We start from the raw sequence: 22194 nt of genomic DNA, 5'->3' as shown, positions 1-22194 counted from the left end.
CAGGCAATTTAGCCCAGAAAGTGGCCAATTGAACTCAATTTTGCATGGCCTGTCAGCTTTTATACATGGTGGGTGGGGTCAATTGGCCAGGCGGCCTTTAAGGTTCATCCGCAACCTTGATCCAGGGAAGAATGAAGCGTCAGGGCTGATTTAAAATTGAACAAATATGCTATTGATCAGGTCAGATCAGGAACGGCCACATTCAGAAACAACACAGAAATCATCACCAAGAATAAAGTGAGCCTTTTAAAGTGCGTGATGGTGTTGGGACATGGAGCCAATGACTTCTCCCGTGATTTCACATGCTTCTGGGTTAGCCACAATCTTGGGGTTCAGTTTTGAAATGTAGCATTTCGTTCCTTCATTAATGCTGCTTTTCAAATCAAGAAAGATGCATGATTGTTCTTTGTCTGACAAGGTGAAAGAAGGTTTCCTTCCCATGGTGCAACACGATACCATGACAGACCTCAACTCAAAATTTGAACAAATTAAAATTGTTCACTTACAGTGAGGAACCTTATTTAGTATTTGATAAATTGGACACTTACCCTTCATCACAATAAAAAGTAACTCGACTTCCTAAAGTGGTACCTGTTACAAGATAATATCCATTCTGAATCTTCCCAGGATTACCACAATTTCTTGCTGGAAAAAAATGTTGAGATGGTAAAATACCCCATATTCCCCAATGGGGCCAGTTTAATTTTTATGAAAATATTGCATGATCTTTTTCAGACTATAGTTCCCCCCAATTCTTCGGTGCTTGATATTCAACACTAAAGTCTTCTTGGCAACACAAATTAAAGATTTAAAATAGAGTACATATTGGCAGACAGAAAGCACAGTGTCGGAATAAACGGGTCCTTTTCAGATTGTCATGTAGTGACTAATGGAGTACCACAGGGTTCAGTGCTTGGCAATAGCTATTCAGCAATATACATTAATGATTTGGACGAAGGAATTAAATGCAATATCTCCAAATTTGCAGATGACACTAAGCTGGATGTCATTTGCAGATGACACTAAGCTGTGTGTAGTCTGCCAAGAGGCAACAGGGTGACTTGGACAGGCTGGCTGAGTGGGCAAATACAATATAATGTGGATAAATGTGAGGTTTTCCACTTTGGTGGCAAAGACAGGAAAGAAGATTATTATCTGAATCGTGGCAGTTTCGGAAAATGGGAAGTACAACGTGATCTGCGCGTCATGGATGAACAGTCGCTTAAGGTTTGCATGCAGGTACAGCAGGCAGTGAGTAAAGCTAATGGCATGCTGGCCTTCATAGCAAGAGGATTTGAGGATAGGAGTATACAGGACCTTGGTGAGGCCATGCCTTGAGTATTGTGTGCAGCTTTGGTCTCCGAGTCCGAGGAAGGACATTCTTGCTGTTGAGGGAGTCCAGCGAAGGTTTACCAGACTGATTCCTGGAATGGCAGGAGTGACATGGAGAGGCTGGATCGATTGGGCTTGTACTCACTGCAATTGAGAAGAATGAGAGGGGATCTCATAGAAACATAAAATCCTGATGGGACTGGACAGGCTAGATGCAGGAAGAATGTTCCCGATGTTGGGGAAGTCCAGAACTAGGGGTCATGGTCAAAGAATAAGGGTTAAGCCACTCAGGACTGAGATGAGGAAGAACTTCTTCACTCAGTTGTGAACCTGTGGAATTCTTTTCACAGAAAGCTGCTGGGGCCAGTTCATTACATATGTTCAAGAGGGAGCTGGACATGGCCCTTGTGGCTATAGGGATCAAGGGATATGGAGAAAGTGGGGGTGGGATACTGAAAGTGCATGATGAGCCATGACAATACTGAATGGTGGTGCAGGATCGAAGGGCCGAATGACCTACTACTGCATCTATTTTCCAGGTTTCTATATTCCATCCAATCATGACTAAGACATACATGCAATTAAGGTGTTTACCAGTGAATCCAAATTCCACTGAAAGCTCCAGCTTTAACTGTAACAATGGTTCGATCCATGAAAGGCATAGCAATAATGGCCAGATTAATTAATCTCAGATGTGAAATAATTCAACACTTACTAATCACAAAAAGAAAGACTTGCGTTTATATAGCCTCTTACAATGAGGGATGTGAAACTCTGTGGGTGTTTGTAAGCAGTGAAGATTATGTGCTGCCACTGTTCTTCAAAACAAAATATATTGTCCATTCTATACAAAAGCTCCCACAGACTTGAGATGACTTGACTGGCTAATCCATTTTTAATGCCGTGGCACAGGACACTGAGAAAAGCATTTTGCAAATCAAACAAGAAACACAGTTAAGATTTCAAGTCAATAATCCATTCCTCCTGAAACAATTCTCTCTCAGAAACCCTGTCGGGCGCATTCAGCATTTTTGGTTTTATTTCAGATTCACAGCATCAGTATTTGGCATTTTTAAACACCTGGTCACAGGAACTTAACAAATGCAGAATCGGTTTAACCTCTCAAATGGAGGCCTATAACGCACGTGTCGCCCAGTTTTTAACAACTAAGCCACTCCTAATTGCTCGCATTATCCCATATCCCTTTATGCCCATGTAACTTCAAAATGCTTTTTAAATGTACCCACCTCCACGACTGCCTCTGGCAGCTCGTTCCAGACACTCACCACCCTCTGAAAAGATTGCTCCTCTGGACTCTTTTATATCTCTCCCTGTAAGATGGAGCAAATCCATCATTTGGATAAACGCCATCGGATACAAGGACATTATGCTATGCCTGATGCAACATGGCCAATTTCAAGTGGAACAACAGACATTTTAAAGACAGTATTATTTTAAAAGGTTACATTCAAGCAAAATGGCTGCAAACCAGACATCGGAATATACAACACCAGCAGACCATCCAAGGAGTGAACAAAGGGGGCCATGAGTCGTGGCAAAGCTATCTGAAAAGATTATGCAGAGGGGTGTCGATAACTCTGACCAACTACAGGAGAGGTGATGTGGAAATGCCGGCGTTGGACTGGGGTAAACACAGTAAGGAGTCTAACACCACCAGGTTAAAGCCAACAGGTTTATTTGGTAGCAAACGCCACCAGCAACTACAGGATAGGCAATGGAAGTGGTAACGAGTTTTACTCCAGCTTTTTGAATCATGGGAAAACATTTAGCAGTTCCAGGAAACCACCTTGGGACACTTAGCAACCCATCAGATACCTCCTAAAACAGTTTGGGCTCTTTGTCATTGAAACTGATCAAATCAGTTCCATCCTGTAAGCACTTTGCAACCCATTGTTTTGAAACTGACCGATGGGAGGAGTCAGCCAATTTGATTCAGGGAATTGCCTTTTTAAAAATATTGAACTCTGGCCAAGAGGACACAAGGAGGAGAGGTGGTTAGCCTTTCATCAGTTAACTCAGCAAGAAGTACCATGAAAAACAGTGTGGGAGAGTTGTGGGACGTCAGAAAGAAGTGGATTTAGGTGTCCAGGCAGACAATTACTTCGTGGCAGGGAAAAGAACAAGGAACATCCAGCAGCAAGGCAAGACATCAACTATTTTCTCAGCAGCATAAAGGACCATTGGTTATAAAACGATCTGAGGAGCGGAGAGTATATTCTCTCAGCCTTCAGACATCCCCCAATAAGGTACAAGTTGAGGAGGGGTCTAGGATTCTTCTTGTTTTTGTATAAATTGTGTAATGTTAAGAATTTACATTGTGCCGTTAGAGTTTTCTTTCCACAGCATAGTATTGTAGTGTCTGTGTTTTATTGACTGAGTTTGGTTGGAATTATTCTTGAATAAATTATTTTGTAACTAACTTTGACGAGTCTCTCTCTATCGTCCATCTTGGTGAGTCACTAAAAAGCCAGAACATAATTCTGGTGTACAGAACCTTAAAGGGGCCGAGCACTTCGAAACTGCTCACTCAAGGGGGTCTACTGGTCAGGAATAAACAGTGGTCCCTCTCTCTCTCTGTGAAGCTGTCCCAGTGTGGCACTTCTGGGTTGTATTTTACTACCTCCAAGAAAGAGAGCCATATGGTCATCGGTAGCAGCCAGGGTAACCCGTGTGGCATAAGGGTGAGGTCACTGGTCAGGAATAAACAGAGTCTTTTGTCCTCTCTTGAGAAGCTGACCCAGCGTGACACTTCCGGGTTGTGGGTTGAACCCTGGCAGGAAAGAGACACCCACAGCTATAAGTGGCATCCGAGACCCGTCTGCGTGGAGTATAAGGAACTTTAAATGCCCTCTCGCCTTAAACCTATGTCCTCTAGTTTTAGACTCCTTTGGGAAAAGATATTGACTACCTGGCTGAACTATGCCCCTCATTATTTTATAGACTTCTATAAGATCACCCCTAAGCCTCAGACGCTCCACAGGAAAAAGTCCCATTCGATGCAGCCTCTCTTTATAACTCAAACAATCAAGTCCTGGTACCATCCTAGTAAATCTTTTTGGCACTCTTTCTAGTTTAATAATATCCTTTCTATAACAGGGTGACCAGAACTGTACACAGTATTCCAAGTGTGACTTTACCAATGTCTTGGACAATTTCAACAAGACGTCCCAACTCCTGTATTCAATGTTCTGACTAATGAAACCAAGCATGCCAAATGTCTTCTTTACCACACTGTCCACCTGTGACTCCACTTTCAAGGAGCTATGAACCTGTACCCCGAGATCTCTTTGTTCTGTAACTCCCCCAATGTCCCACCATTAACTGAGTAGCTCCTGCCCGGATTCAATCTACCAAAATGCATCACCTCACATTTATCTAAATTAAAGTCCATCTGCCATTCATTGGCCCAATTGATCAAGATCCCATTGCAATCCTAGATAACCTTCTTCACTGTCCACTATGCCACCCATCTTGGTGTCATCTGCAAACTTACGAACCACGCCTCCTAAATTCTCAGCCAAAAAGGGGACTGGAGCACAGGAGTAAAGACGTATTGCTGTAATTTTCTTGGTGAGACTGCACAGAGAGTACACTGCAAAGCATTGGTGTGCAACTTTCAGCCCGTGGCGTATCAGGATTTCTGTGCGTCAAACAAGACATTTGACCATTGCCCACGTGCAGGCTTCCCAAATTCTCCTGATTTATGCCTGTATATCTTTCTTTTTACTCGTACACACAGAGAAACAGGAGTGGACCAGTCGGTCCTTCAAGCCTGCTCCGCCATTCATTTGGATCATCGAATTCAATATCCTGATTCCCTGCTTCCCCCCATATCCCTTCAGCCCCAGACTTATATCTATTTTTTTCTTGAAATCAGACATTTTGGCCACAACTACATTCTGTGGTAGTGAACTCCACACATTCACCACTCTCTGGGTAAAGAAATTTCTTCTCACCTCAGTTCTAAAAGGTTTACCCCTTATCCTCAAACTATGACCCCTAGTTCTGGACTCCCCCGCCAGCGGAAGTATTCTTTCCGTATCTACCCTGTCGAACCCTATTAGAATTTTATAAGTTTCTATGAGATCCCCTCTCACTCTTCTAAACTCCAGTGAATATAATCCTAACCAACTTAGTGTCTCCCCATATGACAGACCTGCCATCCCAGGAATCAGCCTGGTAAACCTTTGCTGTACTCCCTCTACAGCAAGGACATCCTACTTCAGATAAGGACACCAAAACTGCACACAATACTCCATGTGTGGCCTCACCAATGCCCAATATAATTACAGCAGAACATCCCCATACTCAAATCCTCTCGCTATGAAGGCCAACATACCATTTGCTTCTTTACTGCCTGCTGTACCTGCGCGCTGATGCGCAAGGACTCCAAGGTTTCGTTGAGTGTCTCTCAATTTACATACATTCAAGTAATAATCTGTCTACCTATCATTGCTACCAAAGTGGATAACCTCACATTTATCCACATTATATTGCATCTGCCATGCACATGCCCACACACTCAGCCTGTCAAAATCACACTGAAGCATCTCTGCATCCTCCTCACAGCTCACCCTCCCACCCAATTTTGAATCATCTGCAAATTTGGAGATAATACATTGTTTCCTCTTCCAAATCATTAATATATAATGTGAACAGTTGGGGTCCTCGCACAGATCCCTGTGCAACCTGAACTAGTAAGACCTTTAACAACACCAGGTTAAAGTCCAACAGGTTTATTTGGTAGCAAATGCCATTTGCTACCAAATAAACCTGTTGGACTTTAACCTGGTGTTGGTAAAACTCTTACTGTGTTCACCCCAGTCTAACGCCGGCATCTCCACATCAATCTGAACGAGGCCCAACAATCTTCAGTTGCTTTATCAATAATCTTCCCTCGATCATAAGGTCAGAAGTAGGGATGTTCGCTGATGATTGCACAATGTTCAGCACCATTCGCGACTCCTCAGATACTGAAGCAGTCCATGTTCAAATGAACAAGATCTGGACAATATCCAGGCTTGGGATGACAAGTGGCAAGTAACATTCATGCCACACAAATGCCAGGCAATGACCATCACCAATAGGAGACACTAACCACCGCCCTTTGACATTAAATGGTGTTACCATCACTGAATCCCCCACTGTCAACATCCTTGGGGTGACCATTGACCAAAAACTCAACTGGACTCACCATATAAACACAGTGGCTACATGAGTAGGTCAGAGGCGAGGAATACTGCAGCAAGTAACTCACCTCCTGACTTCCCAAAGCCTATCCACCATTGGTGGAATACTCCCCACTTGCCTGGATGGGTGCCGCTCCAACAACACTCAAGAAGCTTGGCACCACATCTACAAACACCACTCCCTCCACCACCGACGCTCAGTGGCAGCAGTGTGTACAATCTACAAGATGCACTGCAGCAATTCACCAAAGATCTTTAGACAGCACCTTCCAAACCCATGACCACTTCCATCTCAGAAGGACAAGGGCAGCAGATACATGGGAACACCACCACCTGCAAGTTCCCCTCCAAGCCACTCACTATCCAGACTTGGAAATATATCACCATTTCATCGCAGTCACTGGGTCAAAACCCTGGAATTTCCTCCCTAACAACATTGTGCGTCAACCCACAGCACATGGACTGCAGTGATTCAAGAAGGCAGCTCACCAGCACCTTCTCAAGGGCAACAAATGGTGGCCAGCCAGCAATTCCCATGTCCCACGAAGGAATTAAAAACCCATTAGTCACTGACTGCCAATTAGAAAAAGACCCATTTATGCCAACTCTTTGCTGCCTCAACGACTATCGTCCAGGGCTCTGGCATCCATCATTATGAAGTGCTTCGATAGATGAGTCATGACACAAATCAATTCCAGCCTCCTGGACTATCTGGATCTATCACAGATTGCCTACCGCCACAGCAGGTCCACAGCAGACGCCATCTCCCTGGCCCTGCACTCAACCCTGGAACACCTAGATAACAAAGACACCTACGTCAGACTCCTATTTATTGACTATAGCTCAGCCTTCAACACCATTATTCCCACGAAACTCATCTCCAGACTCCGTGGCTTGGGCCTCGGCTCCTCCCTCTGCACCTGATCCTGAACTTCTTAAATCACAGACCACAATCAGTAAGGATAGGCAACACCTCCTCCACGATGATCCACAACACCGGTGCCCCACAAGGCTGTATTCTCAGCCTCCTACTATACTCCTTATACACCTATGACTGCGTGGAAAAATTCCCCTCCAATTCGATTTTCAAGTTTGTTGACGACACCACCGGAGTGGGACAGATCTCAAACAATGACGAGACAGAGTACAAGTACGAGATAGAGAATCTGGTGAACTGGTACGGTGACAATAATCTCTCCCTCAATGTCAACAAAACGAAGGAGATTGTCATCAACTTCAGGAAGTGCAAAGGAGAACATGCCCCTGTCTACATCAATAGGGACGATGTAGAAAGGGTCGATTGCTTCAAGCTTTTAAGTGTCCAAATCACCAACAACCTGTCCTGGTCCCCCCATGCTGACACTATAGTTAAGAAAGCCCACCAACGCCTCTACTTTCTCAGAAGACTAAGGAAATTTGGCATGTCAGCTACTTTTACAGATGTACCATACAAAGCATTCTTTCTGGTGGTATCACAGCTTGGGTATGGCTCTTGCTCTTCCCAAGACCACAAGAAACTACAAACGGTCGTGAATGTAGCTCAATCCATCACGCAAACCAACCTCCAATCAATTGACTCAGTCTATAGTTCCCGCTGCATTGGCAAAATAGCCAGCATAATTAAGGACCCCACGCACCCAGGACATTCTCTCTTCCACTTTCTTCCATCGGGAAAAAGATACAAAAGTCTGAGGTGAAGTACCAACTGACTCAAGAACAGCTTCTTCCCTGCTGCTTTTGAGTGGACCTACCTTGCACTAAGTTGATCTTTCGCTACACCCTAGCTATGACTGTAACATTACATTCTGCACTCTCGTTTCCTTCTCTATGAATGGTATGCTTTGTCTGTATAGCACGCAAGAAACAACACTTTGCACTGTATGTTAATACATGTGAAATAATAAATCAAATCAAAGCTTTTCATCCATCTCAAGACATGACCTGCAATCCCATGTGCTTTAACTTTCCAAAGCAACTTCATAAAGCAAGGGCACACAAGATCAGAAGTGGGGATGTTTGTTGCACAATGTTCAGCACCATTTGCAACTCCTCAGATACTGCAGCAGTCCATGTCCAAATGCAATATTCAAGCTTGGGCTGACAAGTGGTGTTTGCACCACCTAAGTGCCAGGCAATGACTATCTCCAACAGAAAGAATCTAATTGTCTCCCTTTTGACAATCAATGCCATTCACATCCCTCAATCCCTCATCATCAACATCCTGGTGGCTGCCACTGACCAGAAACTAAAAAAAGGACTCGTCATATAAATACTGTGGCTGAAAGAGCAAGTCAGAGTCTAGGAATCCTGTGGTGGGTAACTCACCTCCTGAATCCCTAAAGCTCATCCACAATATACAAGACACAAGTCAGGAGTGTAATGGGAAACTCTCCCCTTGCCTGGATGAGTGCAACGCCAACACCACTTCAGCTCAACACATCCAGGACAAAAGTAGTCCATTTGTTTGGCATCCTTCCTCAAACATTCACTCCCTCCATCACTGGCAAACAGTGGCTACAGTGTGCACCATTGAAAAGATCCACTCCAGGAATGCTTCAAGGCTGCTGAGGCAGCCCTTGCAAACCCACAACAACTACCATCTAGCAGGACAATGGCAGCAGAGATATGGGAATACCACCGCACTACATTCTTTAGTAAATCTTTTAGTCTGTGCCCCATCATTCTTGATCCTTTTACAAGCAGAAACAGTTTCTCCCTTCTACTGATCCCTGACCTCTCAAGGTTTTCAACATCTCTATCAAATTACCTCTTAGCCACCTTCTCTCCAAGGAGAACAGGCACAACCTCCCCAGCTATATTCATAACTGAAGTTTCTCATCCTTAGAACAATTTTTATAAACCTCTTCTGTACTCTCTCCAGTATATCACATTCCATAATCTCCTTGCTCTTGTACTCTTATGCCCTAAAGAAGCCTCGGAAACTGTACAGTTCATTAGCAGCTCTCTCCACTTGTCCTGCCACCTTCAACAATCTATTCACATATACACCTCGGTCTCTCTGCTCCTGCATCCACTTAAGAATTTTACCCCTTATTTTTTATTGCAATTCCCATGTTCTTCCTATCAAAATGCATCACCTCACTTCTCCACATTGAACCTCATCTGCCATCCATCTGCCCACTCCGCCAATTTGTGGAACCATTGTTCCACTCCTGGAAAATGCCTTTACAAAGAATGTCTGGAGAGGGATGCAGCGGTTTTTGGCAAGTTTCCTCTCAAGCAATTTGGAGGTCCAGCACTCAGTGCTCTACGGGATGTTCCCTGAGATGGAAATTGAGTAAAGCATAAACTGCAACGACAGAATCAACTTCAGGTCTGCCTGAAATCTGTTGGTCATCCGGTGCAAAGTGTTGTCCATGACGCTGTTGGAGACTGGCATATTCTAAGGCCCTGGACTATACCTTAGGGCTGCACTAAAGCTTGGGCAGCCATCGCAACTGCAAAACGTGGAAAGCTCAACCTTTCAACCATAATGCACCAAAGGACTGGAAATTATACAGAATCCCTTGGGCTGCATTACTTGCAGTGAACGTATACAGCAAATCTTGCGTGCATCACAATTTATTCAAATACCTGGAGAGTTCAACAAATCTACCTAGTTAAATTGAATATAATTGCATTCTAATGACTATTCTGAATTCCTTTGTAATGCACTTTAGATATTTTAATACAGAACATTAGTGCAAAAAAAAAACACACAGCAAGAACGATGCATCAGTCAGATCTTTATCAAAGCCCAATAACAAACTTGTTCATAGAATCCCTACAGTACAGAAAGAGACCATTTGGCCCATCGAGTCTGCACCGACCACAAACCCACTCAGGCCCTACCCGCATATCCCTACATATTTACCCACTAATCCCTCTAACCTACGCATCTCAGGAGACTAAGGGCAATTTTTTGCATGGCCAATCAACCTAACCCACACATCTTTGGACTGTGGGAGGAAACCAGAGCACCCGGAGGAAATCCACGCAGACACGAGGAGAAAGTGCAAACTCCACACAGACAGTGACCCAAGCCGGGAATCGAACCTAGGTCCCTGGAGCTGTGAAGCAGTAGTGCTAACCACTGTGTTACCATGCCGCCCCGTTCAATTACGAATGCCTTGCCCATAAGCAACTGGGTGCATTGCCTGGCTTACACTCTTGCCAATTCTCAACAGCACAGAATTAACCAGCCATGTGGAGGTCATCTCCAGGAACAATCATAACACTTCATTGTAACGCTTGGGACCAGTGACCATAATTCTATTGGTTTTAAGATAGCTATGGAGAATGATAGGATTTTAACCTTTGGGCCAGACCTAAATTGGGGCAAGGCCAATTTTGATGGTATCAGGCAGGAACTTTCAAAAGTTAATTGGGGGAGTCTGTGGGAAGTGGCACACTTTCAAAAGTGGGTTAACCAGGATTCAGGGTAAACACATTCCTCTTAGAGTGAAGGGCAAGGCTGGCAGAAGTCGGGAACCCTGGATGACTCAGGATATTGAGACCCTGGTCAAGAAGAAGAAAGAGGCACATGACATGCATAGGCAGCTGGGATCAAGTGAATCCCTCGAAGAGTATAGGGGGTGTAGGAGTAGAGTTAAGAGAGAAATCAGGAGGGCAAAAAGGGGACACGAGATTGTTTTGGCAGCTGAGACAAAGGAGAATCCAAAAAGCTTCTACAAATACATAAAGGGCAAAAGAGTAACAAGGGAGAGAGTAGGGCCTCTTAAGGATCAACAAGGTCATCTACGTGCAGATCCACAAGAGATGGGTTAGATCCTAAATGAATATTTACTGTTGAGAAAATCATGGATGTTAGGGAACTTGGGGAAATAAATAGTGATGTCTTGAGGAGTGTACATATTACAGAGAAGGAGGTGCTGGAAGTCTTAAAGCACATCAAGGTAGATAAATCCCCGGGACCTGATGAAGTGTATCCCAGGACATTGTGCGAGGGTAGGGAGGAAATTGCGGGTCCCCTAGCCAAGATATTTGAATCATCGATAATCACCGGTGAGAACATAGAACATAGAACATAGAAAGCCACAGCACAAACAGGCCCTTCGGCCCACAAGTTGCGCTGATCATATCCCTACCTCTAGGCCTATCTATAGCCCTCAATCCCATTAAATCCCATGTACTCATCCAGAAGTCTCTTAAAAGACCCCAACGAGTTTGCCTCCACCACCACCGACGTCAGCCGATTCCACTCACCCACCACCCTCTGAGTGAAAAACTTACCCCTGACATCTCCTCTGTACCTACCCCCCAGCACCTTAAACCTGTGTCCTCTCGTAGCAACCATTTCAGCCCTTGGAAATAGCCTCTGAGAGTCTACCCTATCCAGACCTCTCAACATCTTGTAAACCTCTATCAGGTCACCTCTCATCCTTCGTCTCTCCAGGGAGAAGAGACCAAGCTCCCTCAACCTATCCTCATAAGGCATGCCCCCCAATCCAGGCAACATCCTTGTAAATCTCCTCTGCACCCTTTCAATGGCTTCAACATCTTTCCTGTAATGAGGTGACCAGAACTGCGCGCAGTACTCCAAGTGGGGTCTAACCAGGGTCCTATAAAGCTGCAGCATTATCTCCCGACTCCTAAACTCAATCCCTCGATTAATGAAGGCTAGTACGCCGTACGCCTTCTTGACCGCATCCTCCACCTGCGAGGCCGATTTAAGAGTCCTATGGACCCGGACCCCAAGGTCCTTCTGATCCTCTACACTGCTAAGAATGGTACCCTTCATATTATACTGCTGCTTCATCCCATTGGATCTGCCAAAATGGATCACTACACACTTATCCGGGTTGAAGTCCATCTGCCACTTCTCCGCCCAGTCTTGCATTCTATCTATGTCTCGCTGCAACTTCTGACATCCCTCCAAACTATCCACAACACCACCTACCTTGGTGTCGTCAGCAAACTTACCAACCCATCCCTCCACTTCCTCATCCAGGTCATTTATGAAAATGACAAACAGCAAGGGTCCCAGAACAGATCCCTGGGGCACTCCACTGGTCACTGACCTCCATGCAGAGAAAGACCCCTCCACAGCCACTCTCTGCCTTCTGCAGGCAAGCCAGTTCTGGATCCACAAGGCAACAGCCCCTTGGATCCCATGCCCTCTCACTTTCTCAAGAAGTCTTGCATGGGGGACCTTATCGAACGCCTTGCTGAAGTCCATATAGACCACATCCACCGCTCTTCCTTCGTCAATGTGTTTGGTCACATTTTCAAAGAACTCAACCAGGCTCGTAAGGCACGACCTGCCCTTGACAAAGCCGTGCTGACTACTTTTGATCATACTAAACTTCTCTAGATGATCATAAATCCTGTCTCTCAGGATCCTCTCCATCAACTTACCAACCACTGAGGTTAGACTCACCGGTCGGTAATTTCCCGGGCTGTCCCTGTTCCCGTTCTTGAATATAGGGACCACATCTGCAATCCTCCAATCCTCCGGAACCTCTCCCGTCTCCATCGACGATGCAAAGATCATCGCCAAAGGCTCCGCAATCTCCTCCCTCGCCTCCCACAGTAACCTGGGGTACATCCCATCCGGTCCCGGCGACTTACCAACCTTGATGCCATTCAATAGTTCCAACACATCCTCTTTCTTTATGTCCACATGCTCGATCCTTTCTGTCCACCGCAAACCAGCAGTACAACCACCCAGATCCCTTTCCACCGTGAATACCGAGGTAAAGTATTCATTAAGCACCTCCGCCATTTCTAACGGTTCCGCACAAACTTTTCCCCCTTCACCTTTTACGGGTCCTATGCCTTCACATCTCATCCTTTTACTCTTGACATATTTGTGGAAAGCCTTGGGATTCTCCTTAATCTTACCCGCCAAGGTCTTCTCATGACCCCTTCTCGCTCTCCTAATTTCCTTCTTAAGCTCCTTCCTACATCCCGTATACTCCTCTAAATCCTTAACACCTCCTAGCTCTCTGAACCTTCTGTACGCCTCTCTTTTCTTATTCACCAGGTTCATCACAACCTTCGTGCACCACGGTTCCCGTACCCCCGTCTCATCGGAACGTTGTCATGCAGAGCTCCAGACAGGTGCCTGAAGATTGGAGAGTGGCAAATGTTGTACCTTTGTTTAAAAGGAGAGTGGCAAATGTTGTACCTTTGTTTAAAAGGAGAGTGGCAAATGTTGTACCTTTGTTTGAAAGGGGCTGCAGGGGAAAGCCTGGGAACTACAGGCCAGTGAGCCTCACATCTGTGGTGGGTAAGTTATTGGAAGGTATTTTGAGAGACAGGATCTACAGGCATTGAGAGTCACAAGTATTGATTAGGGACAGTCAGCATGGCTTTGTGAGTGGAAAATCATGTCTCACAAATTTGATTGAGGTTTTTGAAGGGGTAACCAAGAAGGTAGATGAGGGCAGTGCAGTTGATGTTATCTACATGGACTTTAGTAAGGCCTTTGACAAGGTACCGCATGGTAGATTGTTGCATAAGGTTAAATCTCACAGGATCCAGGGTGAGGTGTCTAAATTAATACAAAATTGGCTTCTTCACAGAAGCCAGAGGGTGGTTGTAGAGAGTTGTTTTTCAAACTGGAGGCCTCTGACCAGCAGTGTGCCTCAGGGATCAGTTCTGGGTCCAGTGTTATTTGTCATTTATATTAATGATTTGGATGAGAATATAGGAGGCATGGTTAGTAAGTTTGCAGATGACACTAAGATTGGTGGCATAGTGAACAGTGAAGAAAGTTATCTCCAATTGTAATGGGATCTTGATCAATTGGGCCAGTGGGCTGACAAATGGCAGATGGAGTTTAATTTAGACAAATGCGAGGTGATGCATTTTGGTAGATTCAACCAGGGCAGGACTTACTCAGTTAATGGTAGGGCATTGGGGAGAGTTATAGAACAAAGAGATCTAGGGGTACATGTTCATAGCTCCTTGAAAGTGGAGTCACAGGTGGACAGAGTGGTGAAGAAGGCATTTGGCACGCTTGGTTTCATCGGTCAGAACATTGAATACAGGAGTTGGAATGTCTTGCTGAAGTTGTACAAGACATTGGTAAGGCCACACTTGGAATACTGTGTGCAATTCTGGTCACCTTATTATAGAAAGGATATTATTAAACTAGAATGAGTGCAGAAAAGATTTACTAGGATGCTACCGGGTCTTGATGGATTGAGTTATAAGGAGGGGCTGGATAGACTGGGACTTTTTTCTCTGGAGTGTAGGTGGCTGAGGAGTGATCTTATAGAGGTCTGTAAAATAATGAGGGGCACAGATCAGTTCGATAGTCAATATCTTTTCCCAAAGGTAGGGGAGTCTAAAACTAGAGGGCATAGGTTTAAGCTGAGAGGGGAGAGATACAAAAGTATTCAGAGGGGCAATTTTTTCCACAGAGAGTGATGAGTGTCTGGAACAAGCTGCCAGAGGTAGTAGTAGAGGTGGGTATAATTTTGTCTTTTAAAAAACATTTAGATAGTTACATGGGTATAGAGGGACATGGGCCAAATGCAGGCAATTGGGAATAGCTTAGGGGTTTAAAACAAAATGGGCAGCATGGACAAGTTGGGCCGAAGGGGCTGTTTCCATGCTGTAAAGCCTCTATGACTCCATATTGCACCATGACATTTATGGTACGTAGTCACATTAACAACTTTGCAATGACTATGGTATTATTTCAAAAGTGACTAGATGTACATGATGAAGAGTGTTTCACATTCTGTGTTGCATCAATCATGCCCACTATGAAATATTCGACTCAGACACACAATGAGCATTATCTAAACAGATGATTTAAGGTTCACATTTGTGGGTAAGCATGCCAATTCTTTCCAAGGATTAACATGTATGAATTAACATGACCAATTTGTAAATTTGTGTAGACCCAGTGTCACAAAAGCCAAATGACAGCAGTGATATCGTTCATCTGATTTTCTATCTCGGCCCAAACATCCATCGAGCACAGCATTTTAACATCTCATTTGTGATACCTGATTTCACTTGTTATTCTTCATCAATGTGTAACAATATATTTAGATTGATATCAAATCCACAATATCTGGAACATTTTCAAAAATAACACTATTTAGTTTAAAAAACTTCACTGTGGAAAGTAGTTTGTGCTCCCACTAATACTGGTCTGCACAAAATTAGTCCCATTCATCAGATGCTTGGGGGGCTGAAATGGGGGCCCATTTAGGTGTCTACAGAATTTTAGCATCAAGTACTGGACGGTCAAATCCAGGTGATTCTTCTAACATTTATCCTAATCCAAAAAGGCATCAAAACCAATTTCTGAAATGTTTCATTTCTCACAGCAACTATAGAACATGTTTAGTCATGTAAGTAAAAGAGTGGAGCTCAGCCAAAACACCATTCAGTGCAGCGGAACTGGAGAATCCCAGCTGCGGTTGAGGTCGGAGGTTTCTGGATAATGTTTTGGGAGCAAGGAGGAAGGTAATAGATCTGAAGTGAATAGGCTTTACTTGGCGAGCAGGAATAGAGGGATCTTGATGTGCAGTTTTATAGGGGACAAAGTTAGCTAAATAAATAGATAAGACCATTAGGAATAGGGATGTATGATACAAAAACAAGGAGGTAACAAATGAAGGCTGGGAAGCGGACTTCCAGCTACAGACATACCACTAAATAGACCATGAGAGGTAACAAATAGTTTTAGCAGATTATTTAATAAATGGACAAGATAATGAGAGTGGAGTATAAATTAATGTTTAATTCTAACAAGTATAGCACCCAACAGGGAGTTTCCTGCGATGTTCAGCCAGGAATGATCAAAGCCAAGTTATATTGAAGCCTATATTTCAGCACCTTACCATCATCCAGCCTTTCATACAATAGTCACTTTGATGCTGTCCTGCAAGATTGCTCAACCACATGGAAATGAACTCCAGCACAAGTCACTGACATCGACAGAAAATAGATCATGGGAAATTCAAGCAATGAGGGAGAGGAATAGGAGAAATGAATTGTTTATTACTTACGTTCACAAACAGCCCGTAATGGTGACCACGTTGAATTTGTCCTACAGATAATATATCTTGAACCTCCTTCCTGAAACACGTAACCTGGGTAACATTTGTAAGTGACTCGAGGACCCACAGGAAAGACGGCCTCAGAAATATATTCATCAGTTGGTGAGCCATTTTCCAACGCTGGAGGCTTGCCACAGTCACCTTTTGCAACTAAAATAAAAGTTAATTGTTTCAATAAATCTCCTTTCCAGTACATTCAGGTGACATTTAGAAGACACCTCCCCAAATGTAAAGTACCTCAGGTCTCTTAATCTCATTCTACAATTTTGGAGGCACTGAGCTTTTCTCACCAGTGCCAAATCCTTTGAGTTGAAATGACAAAGCAAATTGTCGGACAGGGCACTAAATAGTCTTGGCAATGGCTAGGATGTGGGCTTTGGGAAATAATGCATCATATTCCATCAAGACTTCACAGGACTCGATTCAGTCAGAGTGGCTGCAGATTGGAAAATTCAGTAACAACAGCAATGTTCTGAATGCTCAGTTGGAGGAAAATTTCACTCTTCCACAATTTCATGTCAGGGAAAGCAAAGTCACAGAGAAATGGTGATTAAAAACCCCTCCCACAAGAGCGAGGATTGTCACATCATGGCTGTATGATATACTTCTGTAGAAGGTTGAACAACCAGAGATCATGGTCAACATTAATACCAATGACAAAGGTGGGAAGGGGAATGAGGTCGCAAAAGAAGGTTTCAGGGGCTAAATGGTTAGAAGCAGGACTTCAAAATCATGTATTCTCTCGATTACTCCCAGTGCCAAATGCTGTTGAGCCTAGGAATAAAGAATTGACTGAGCAAACACATCCAGTCACCTCACATCCTGATTTAATTGCCATTGGAGACTCAGTTACAGGGTGACTCGAGACTTGGAACTGAATGTTCAAGAGTAATCATTCAGGAAGAAGAGACAAAAAAGGAAAAGGAGTTGGATTAGCAATGTTAATAAGATACAAGAGCAGTATATTTGCGAGGGGAATCTTAAAATTAAAAAGGGGCAAGATGTGGAATCAGTTTGGTTGGACTTAAGAAACAGTAAAGGGTAGCAAATATTGATGGGAGTTGCCAAATGGCCTCCCTCTGCACTGTAGGGTTTCTATGATTCTATCTGCCCACTCCAGCAACTCATCCATATCAGTTGCTGGAGTGGGGGATAGAACATAGAACATAGAAAAACTACTGCACAAACAGGTCGTTCGGCCCACAAGTTGCGTCGAACATGTCCCTACCTACTAGGCTTACCTATAACCCTCTATCTTACTAACTTCCATGAACTTATCCAAAAGTCTCTTAAAAGACCCTATCGAATCCGGCTTCACCACCACTACTGGCAGCCGATTCCACACACCCACCACCCTCTGAGTGAAAAACTTACCCCTGACATCTCCTCTGTACCTACTCCCCAGCACCCTAAACCTGTGACCTCTTGTGGCAGCCATTCCAGCCCTGGGTAAAAGCCTCTGAGAATCCACTCCATCAATACGTCTCAACATCTTATACACCTCTATCAGGTCACCTCTCATCCTTCGCCTCTCCAAGGAGAAAAGACCTAGCTCTCTCAACCTATCCTCATAAGGCATGCCATCGAATCCAGGCAACATCCTTGTAAATCTCCTCTGCACCCTTTCTACGCCTTCCACATCCTTTCTGTAATGAGGCGACCAGAACTGGGCACAATCCTCCAGGTGGGGTCTGACCAGGGTCCTATACAGCTGCAGCATTATCTCCGGATTTCTAAACTCAATTCCTCTATTGATGAAGGCCAGTATTCCATACACCCTCTTAATTACAGCCTCTACGTGCGACGCTGCTTTGAGTGTCCTATGAACCCGGACCCCAAGATCCTTCTGATCTTCCACACTGCCAAATGTCTTACCCTTAATATTATATTCTTTCATCCGATTCGACCTGCCAAAATGAATCACCACACACTTATCTGGGTTGAAGTCCATCTGCCATTTCTCCGCCCAGTCTTGCATCTTATCTATGTCTCATTGCAACTGCTGACATCCCTCTACACTATCCACAACACCACCAACCTTTGTGTCATCAGCAAACTTGCCAACCCATCCTTCCACTTCCTCATCCAGGTCATTATTTCAAAATCACAAAGAGAATTGTGATGAAGCAAGTGTTATGTCCACAGCAGATCTACTAAGCAAACCAAATTCCAGAGAGAATCTTCTCTTACGGATCATAACCTTTTTTTGAATTCTGAAAACTATGGGGGGGAAAAAAACTACTGATTCCATGAGCATGGAATTCCAGTAACATTTCTGAGATTTTTAGAAATAAAAAAATGCATTCACAAAAAGAAAACTTAAGCACACAAGATTAAAGTTACACAGTTGAAACAGTTTTACAAAATAGCACTCCCCACAAAAGAAAATATAACAAAGTCCAAAGATGTGCGGGTTAGGTTGATTGGCCAGGTTAAAAGTTGCCCCTTAGAGTCCTGAGATGCGTAGGTTAGAGGGATTAGTGGGTAAATATGTGGGGGTAGGGCCTGGGTGGGATTGTGGTCGGTGCGGACTCGATGGGCCGAATGGCCTCCTTCTGCACTGTAGGGTTTCTATGATTTCTATGAACATTAAAGGAAACACTTTCTTGGCAACAATTCCTTGTAGATTTCGAACTCCAAATCCAGTATTAGCCAAAGTAAAACTGCTGTCATTTTAGTAAAAGTGTGGCACACAATTTCTCAAACTCTTCCACTTCACTGTGAAAATCCAAGAAAATTCAGAGACAAGACTGCTTCCTGACAATGGCTTTACTGGCTTCTGAATGGCTCTTTCAGATTTTGCACCTGCTCAGCACAGAGCTGTCCCCACGATATCTTCCCCACACTGTCAACAACTCAACATCTCTCCTTACATATCCTTTGTCCATTTCATTCTCTTACCACCTCTGAACCCAATTTTTGCAAAATATAAAAATCTTTCATGTATTCTTATCAACTTTCCTTTTGGGTCAAATGAAATTGAATAACCTTCCCTTGTTTACATTTGAAACCTTTTCAAAAGTCCCTTACTCCCCTTTCAAATTTACAGCTGAAAAGCCAAGTCCCAATCTATTTCCTAATGCGATTTTTAAAAAACTAAACTATTTACTTACAAATCCACATCACCATGGCATTATTACAAATGTATGCAGTTAACACCTTCACACATTTTTACCTCAGACTCTCCCAGAGAAGTTGCCTCCATTAATTTTTGCCGAGCTTCTTTAAATAATTGGCACACACAGCCTTCTTTACAGATTATCCTCCAACATAACAATCCCCAAAACCCTCACAGTAAGCCATGCAAATGCATTCGGTGGCACAGCGCCGGGGACTTGGGTACGATTCCGGCTTTGGGTGACAGTCTGTGCGGAGTTCGTAGGTTCTCCCCATGTCTGCATGGGTTTCTTTCGGGTGCTCTGGTTTCCTCCCACAGTCCAAAGATGTGTAGATTAGATGGATTAGCCATGCCAAATGCATGGGTTATGGAGATAAGGCTGGGTGGAGGGGGAGCAAGAGACTGGGGGTGTTCAGATAAGATGCTCTTTTGAAGAGTGGGTGCAGACTGGATTGGCCTCCTTCTGCATTATAGGGATTCTATTGGTTCCATAAATAGTCTCAGCAACGATTAGGAAATGGATCTCAAACCTACAGTGACTTTCACATCCAGGCACAGTGTGAATGATGAAGAATGCCAGAGAGGCAAGTGTAGCATTTTTTAAAAAACAGTCGTCAGTAACAATCATCTTCCTGAAATTTAGAAACAACTCCACAATTAATATATAAAGTCTGGCAATCTGACATCAGAAATCCCAAGAGAAATGGAGATGTCTGGTGGAGTTTCCTCAGCATACATACGAACACTGACTCCATATTGGGGAAGGAGCAGTCCATAAATAAAGGAGAGTTAAGGAAAGTCGGACTTAGTTTTAACACTGCATATGATTAAGCCAGACCAGTAATGAGAAACAGAAAATTCTGGAAATACTCAGCATCTGTGGAGAGAAACAAAGTTAATGCGTCGGATCATTAATCTTGAGCTTTCAACTGGTGTTTGAGGAAAGGTTGGAATCAGATGTCATAAGCAACTTACGTGTATTAGTATTCCAAGCTCAGCATCGGTGAAAAGCGATTTTACCATTGTTTGAAACTAAACGTGGGGAGGCGATGGCCTTGTGGTATTATCACTAGTCTATTAATCCAGAAACTCAGCTCATGTTTTGGAGACCCGGTTTCGAATCTCACCATAACAGAGAGTAAAATTTGAATTCAATTTGTTAAAAATATGGAATTAAGAATCTACTGATGACCATGAAACTATTGTCAATTGTCAGAAAAACCCATCAGGTTCACTAAAGTCCTTTAGGGAAGGAAATCTACCGTCTTTAACTGGTCTGACCACACATGTGACTCAAGCCACAGCAATGTGGTTGACTCGGGATGAACAATAAATGTTGGCCAGTCAGTGACACACATGTCCCAAAAATGAATTTAAAAATTGGTATTAAAGTAGCAGCATGAGAGTATCATACTCCACTTGGTCAGGGGACTCAGACTCAAGGGGCACGATCTTATTGGCGGTTCACACCCCACCATCTCTGCAAGCAAGGACGGAGAATTTGGCACTCAGCCAAATTTCCATTTCCTGCAGCAGAGCCAGAAAGTTCCGTCGGCATGAACAGCCAAGACTGATGTTCCACTCCCATCAATTATAGAGTCAGGACAAAGTCAAACTGCTTCTATCAATCTCAGCACTTGGACCTTAAACTCACCTTCATGCAAAAGCACAGATCAGAAAAGTGTATACTGCAGGCACGGACAAGTGGAAGATATAGATTGATATTGTGACTGACAAGTTTTAATTCAGTTCTGTGAGACCTGCTCTCTCCCATTGGCATTGGGACTAAAACTACAAAAAGTCGTGAACGTAGCCCAGTCCATCACGCAAACCAGCCTCCCATCCATTGACTCTGTCTACACTTCCCTCTGCCTTGGAAAAGCTCCAGCATAATTAAGGTCCCACGCACCCCAGACATACACTCCTCCACCTTCTTCCAACGGGAAAAAGATACAAAAGTCTGAGGACACGTACCAATCGACTCAAGAACAGCTTCTTCCCTGCTGCCATCAGACTTTTGAATTAAGACCTTGCATTAAGTTGATCTCTCTCTACACCCAAGCTATGACTGTAACAGTACATTCTGCACTCTCTTGTTTCCTTCTCTATGTTAGGTATGCTTTGTCTGCATAGTTCACAAGAAACAATACTTTTCATTGTATACGAATAAATGTGACAATAATAAATCAAATTAAAACCCACACTGTGTACAGAGGGCAGAGCTGTTCTGTCCCATTGACATTAACATCAAACCCTGCACTGGGTACAGAGGGCAGAGCTGTTCTGTCCCGTTGACATTACGTGGAGATGCCAGCGTTGGACTGGGGTAAACACAGTAAGACGTCTATCAGGAACTCCCACCCACCTAGCGAAGGAACAGCCTATTCCGAAAGCTGGTGACTTTTGCTACCAAATAAACCTGTTGGACTTTCACCTGGTGTTATCAGACTTCTTACCATTGACATTACACCAGACCCTACACTGGGTA

The 22194-nt window shown here is 43.9% G+C and overlaps 1 protein-coding gene across 1 annotated transcript in view; it reads right to left on the bottom strand.

Moving 5' to 3' along the window:
- The window catches only part of LOC144511734 (sushi, von Willebrand factor type A, EGF and pentraxin domain-containing protein 1-like), a 398606-nt gene that overhangs the window by 60980 nt on the left and 315432 nt on the right, over positions 1 to 22194 (bottom strand). The window contains exon 23 of the mRNA XM_078241958.1: positions 549 to 645. Within this exon, the coding sequence (XP_078098084.1) occupies positions 549 to 645 (97 nt within the window). The remainder of the gene's footprint in view (positions 1 to 548; positions 646 to 22194) is intronic.

Source organism: Mustelus asterias, chromosome 25 (assembly GCF_964213995.1).
Source record: "Mustelus asterias chromosome 25, sMusAst1.hap1.1, whole genome shotgun sequence".
NCBI classification, from domain to species: Eukaryota; Metazoa; Chordata; class Chondrichthyes; order Carcharhiniformes; family Triakidae; genus Mustelus; species Mustelus asterias.
The sequence above is the reverse complement of the archived record's forward strand: the minus strand, read 5'-3'. Positions and strand labels throughout refer to the sequence as shown.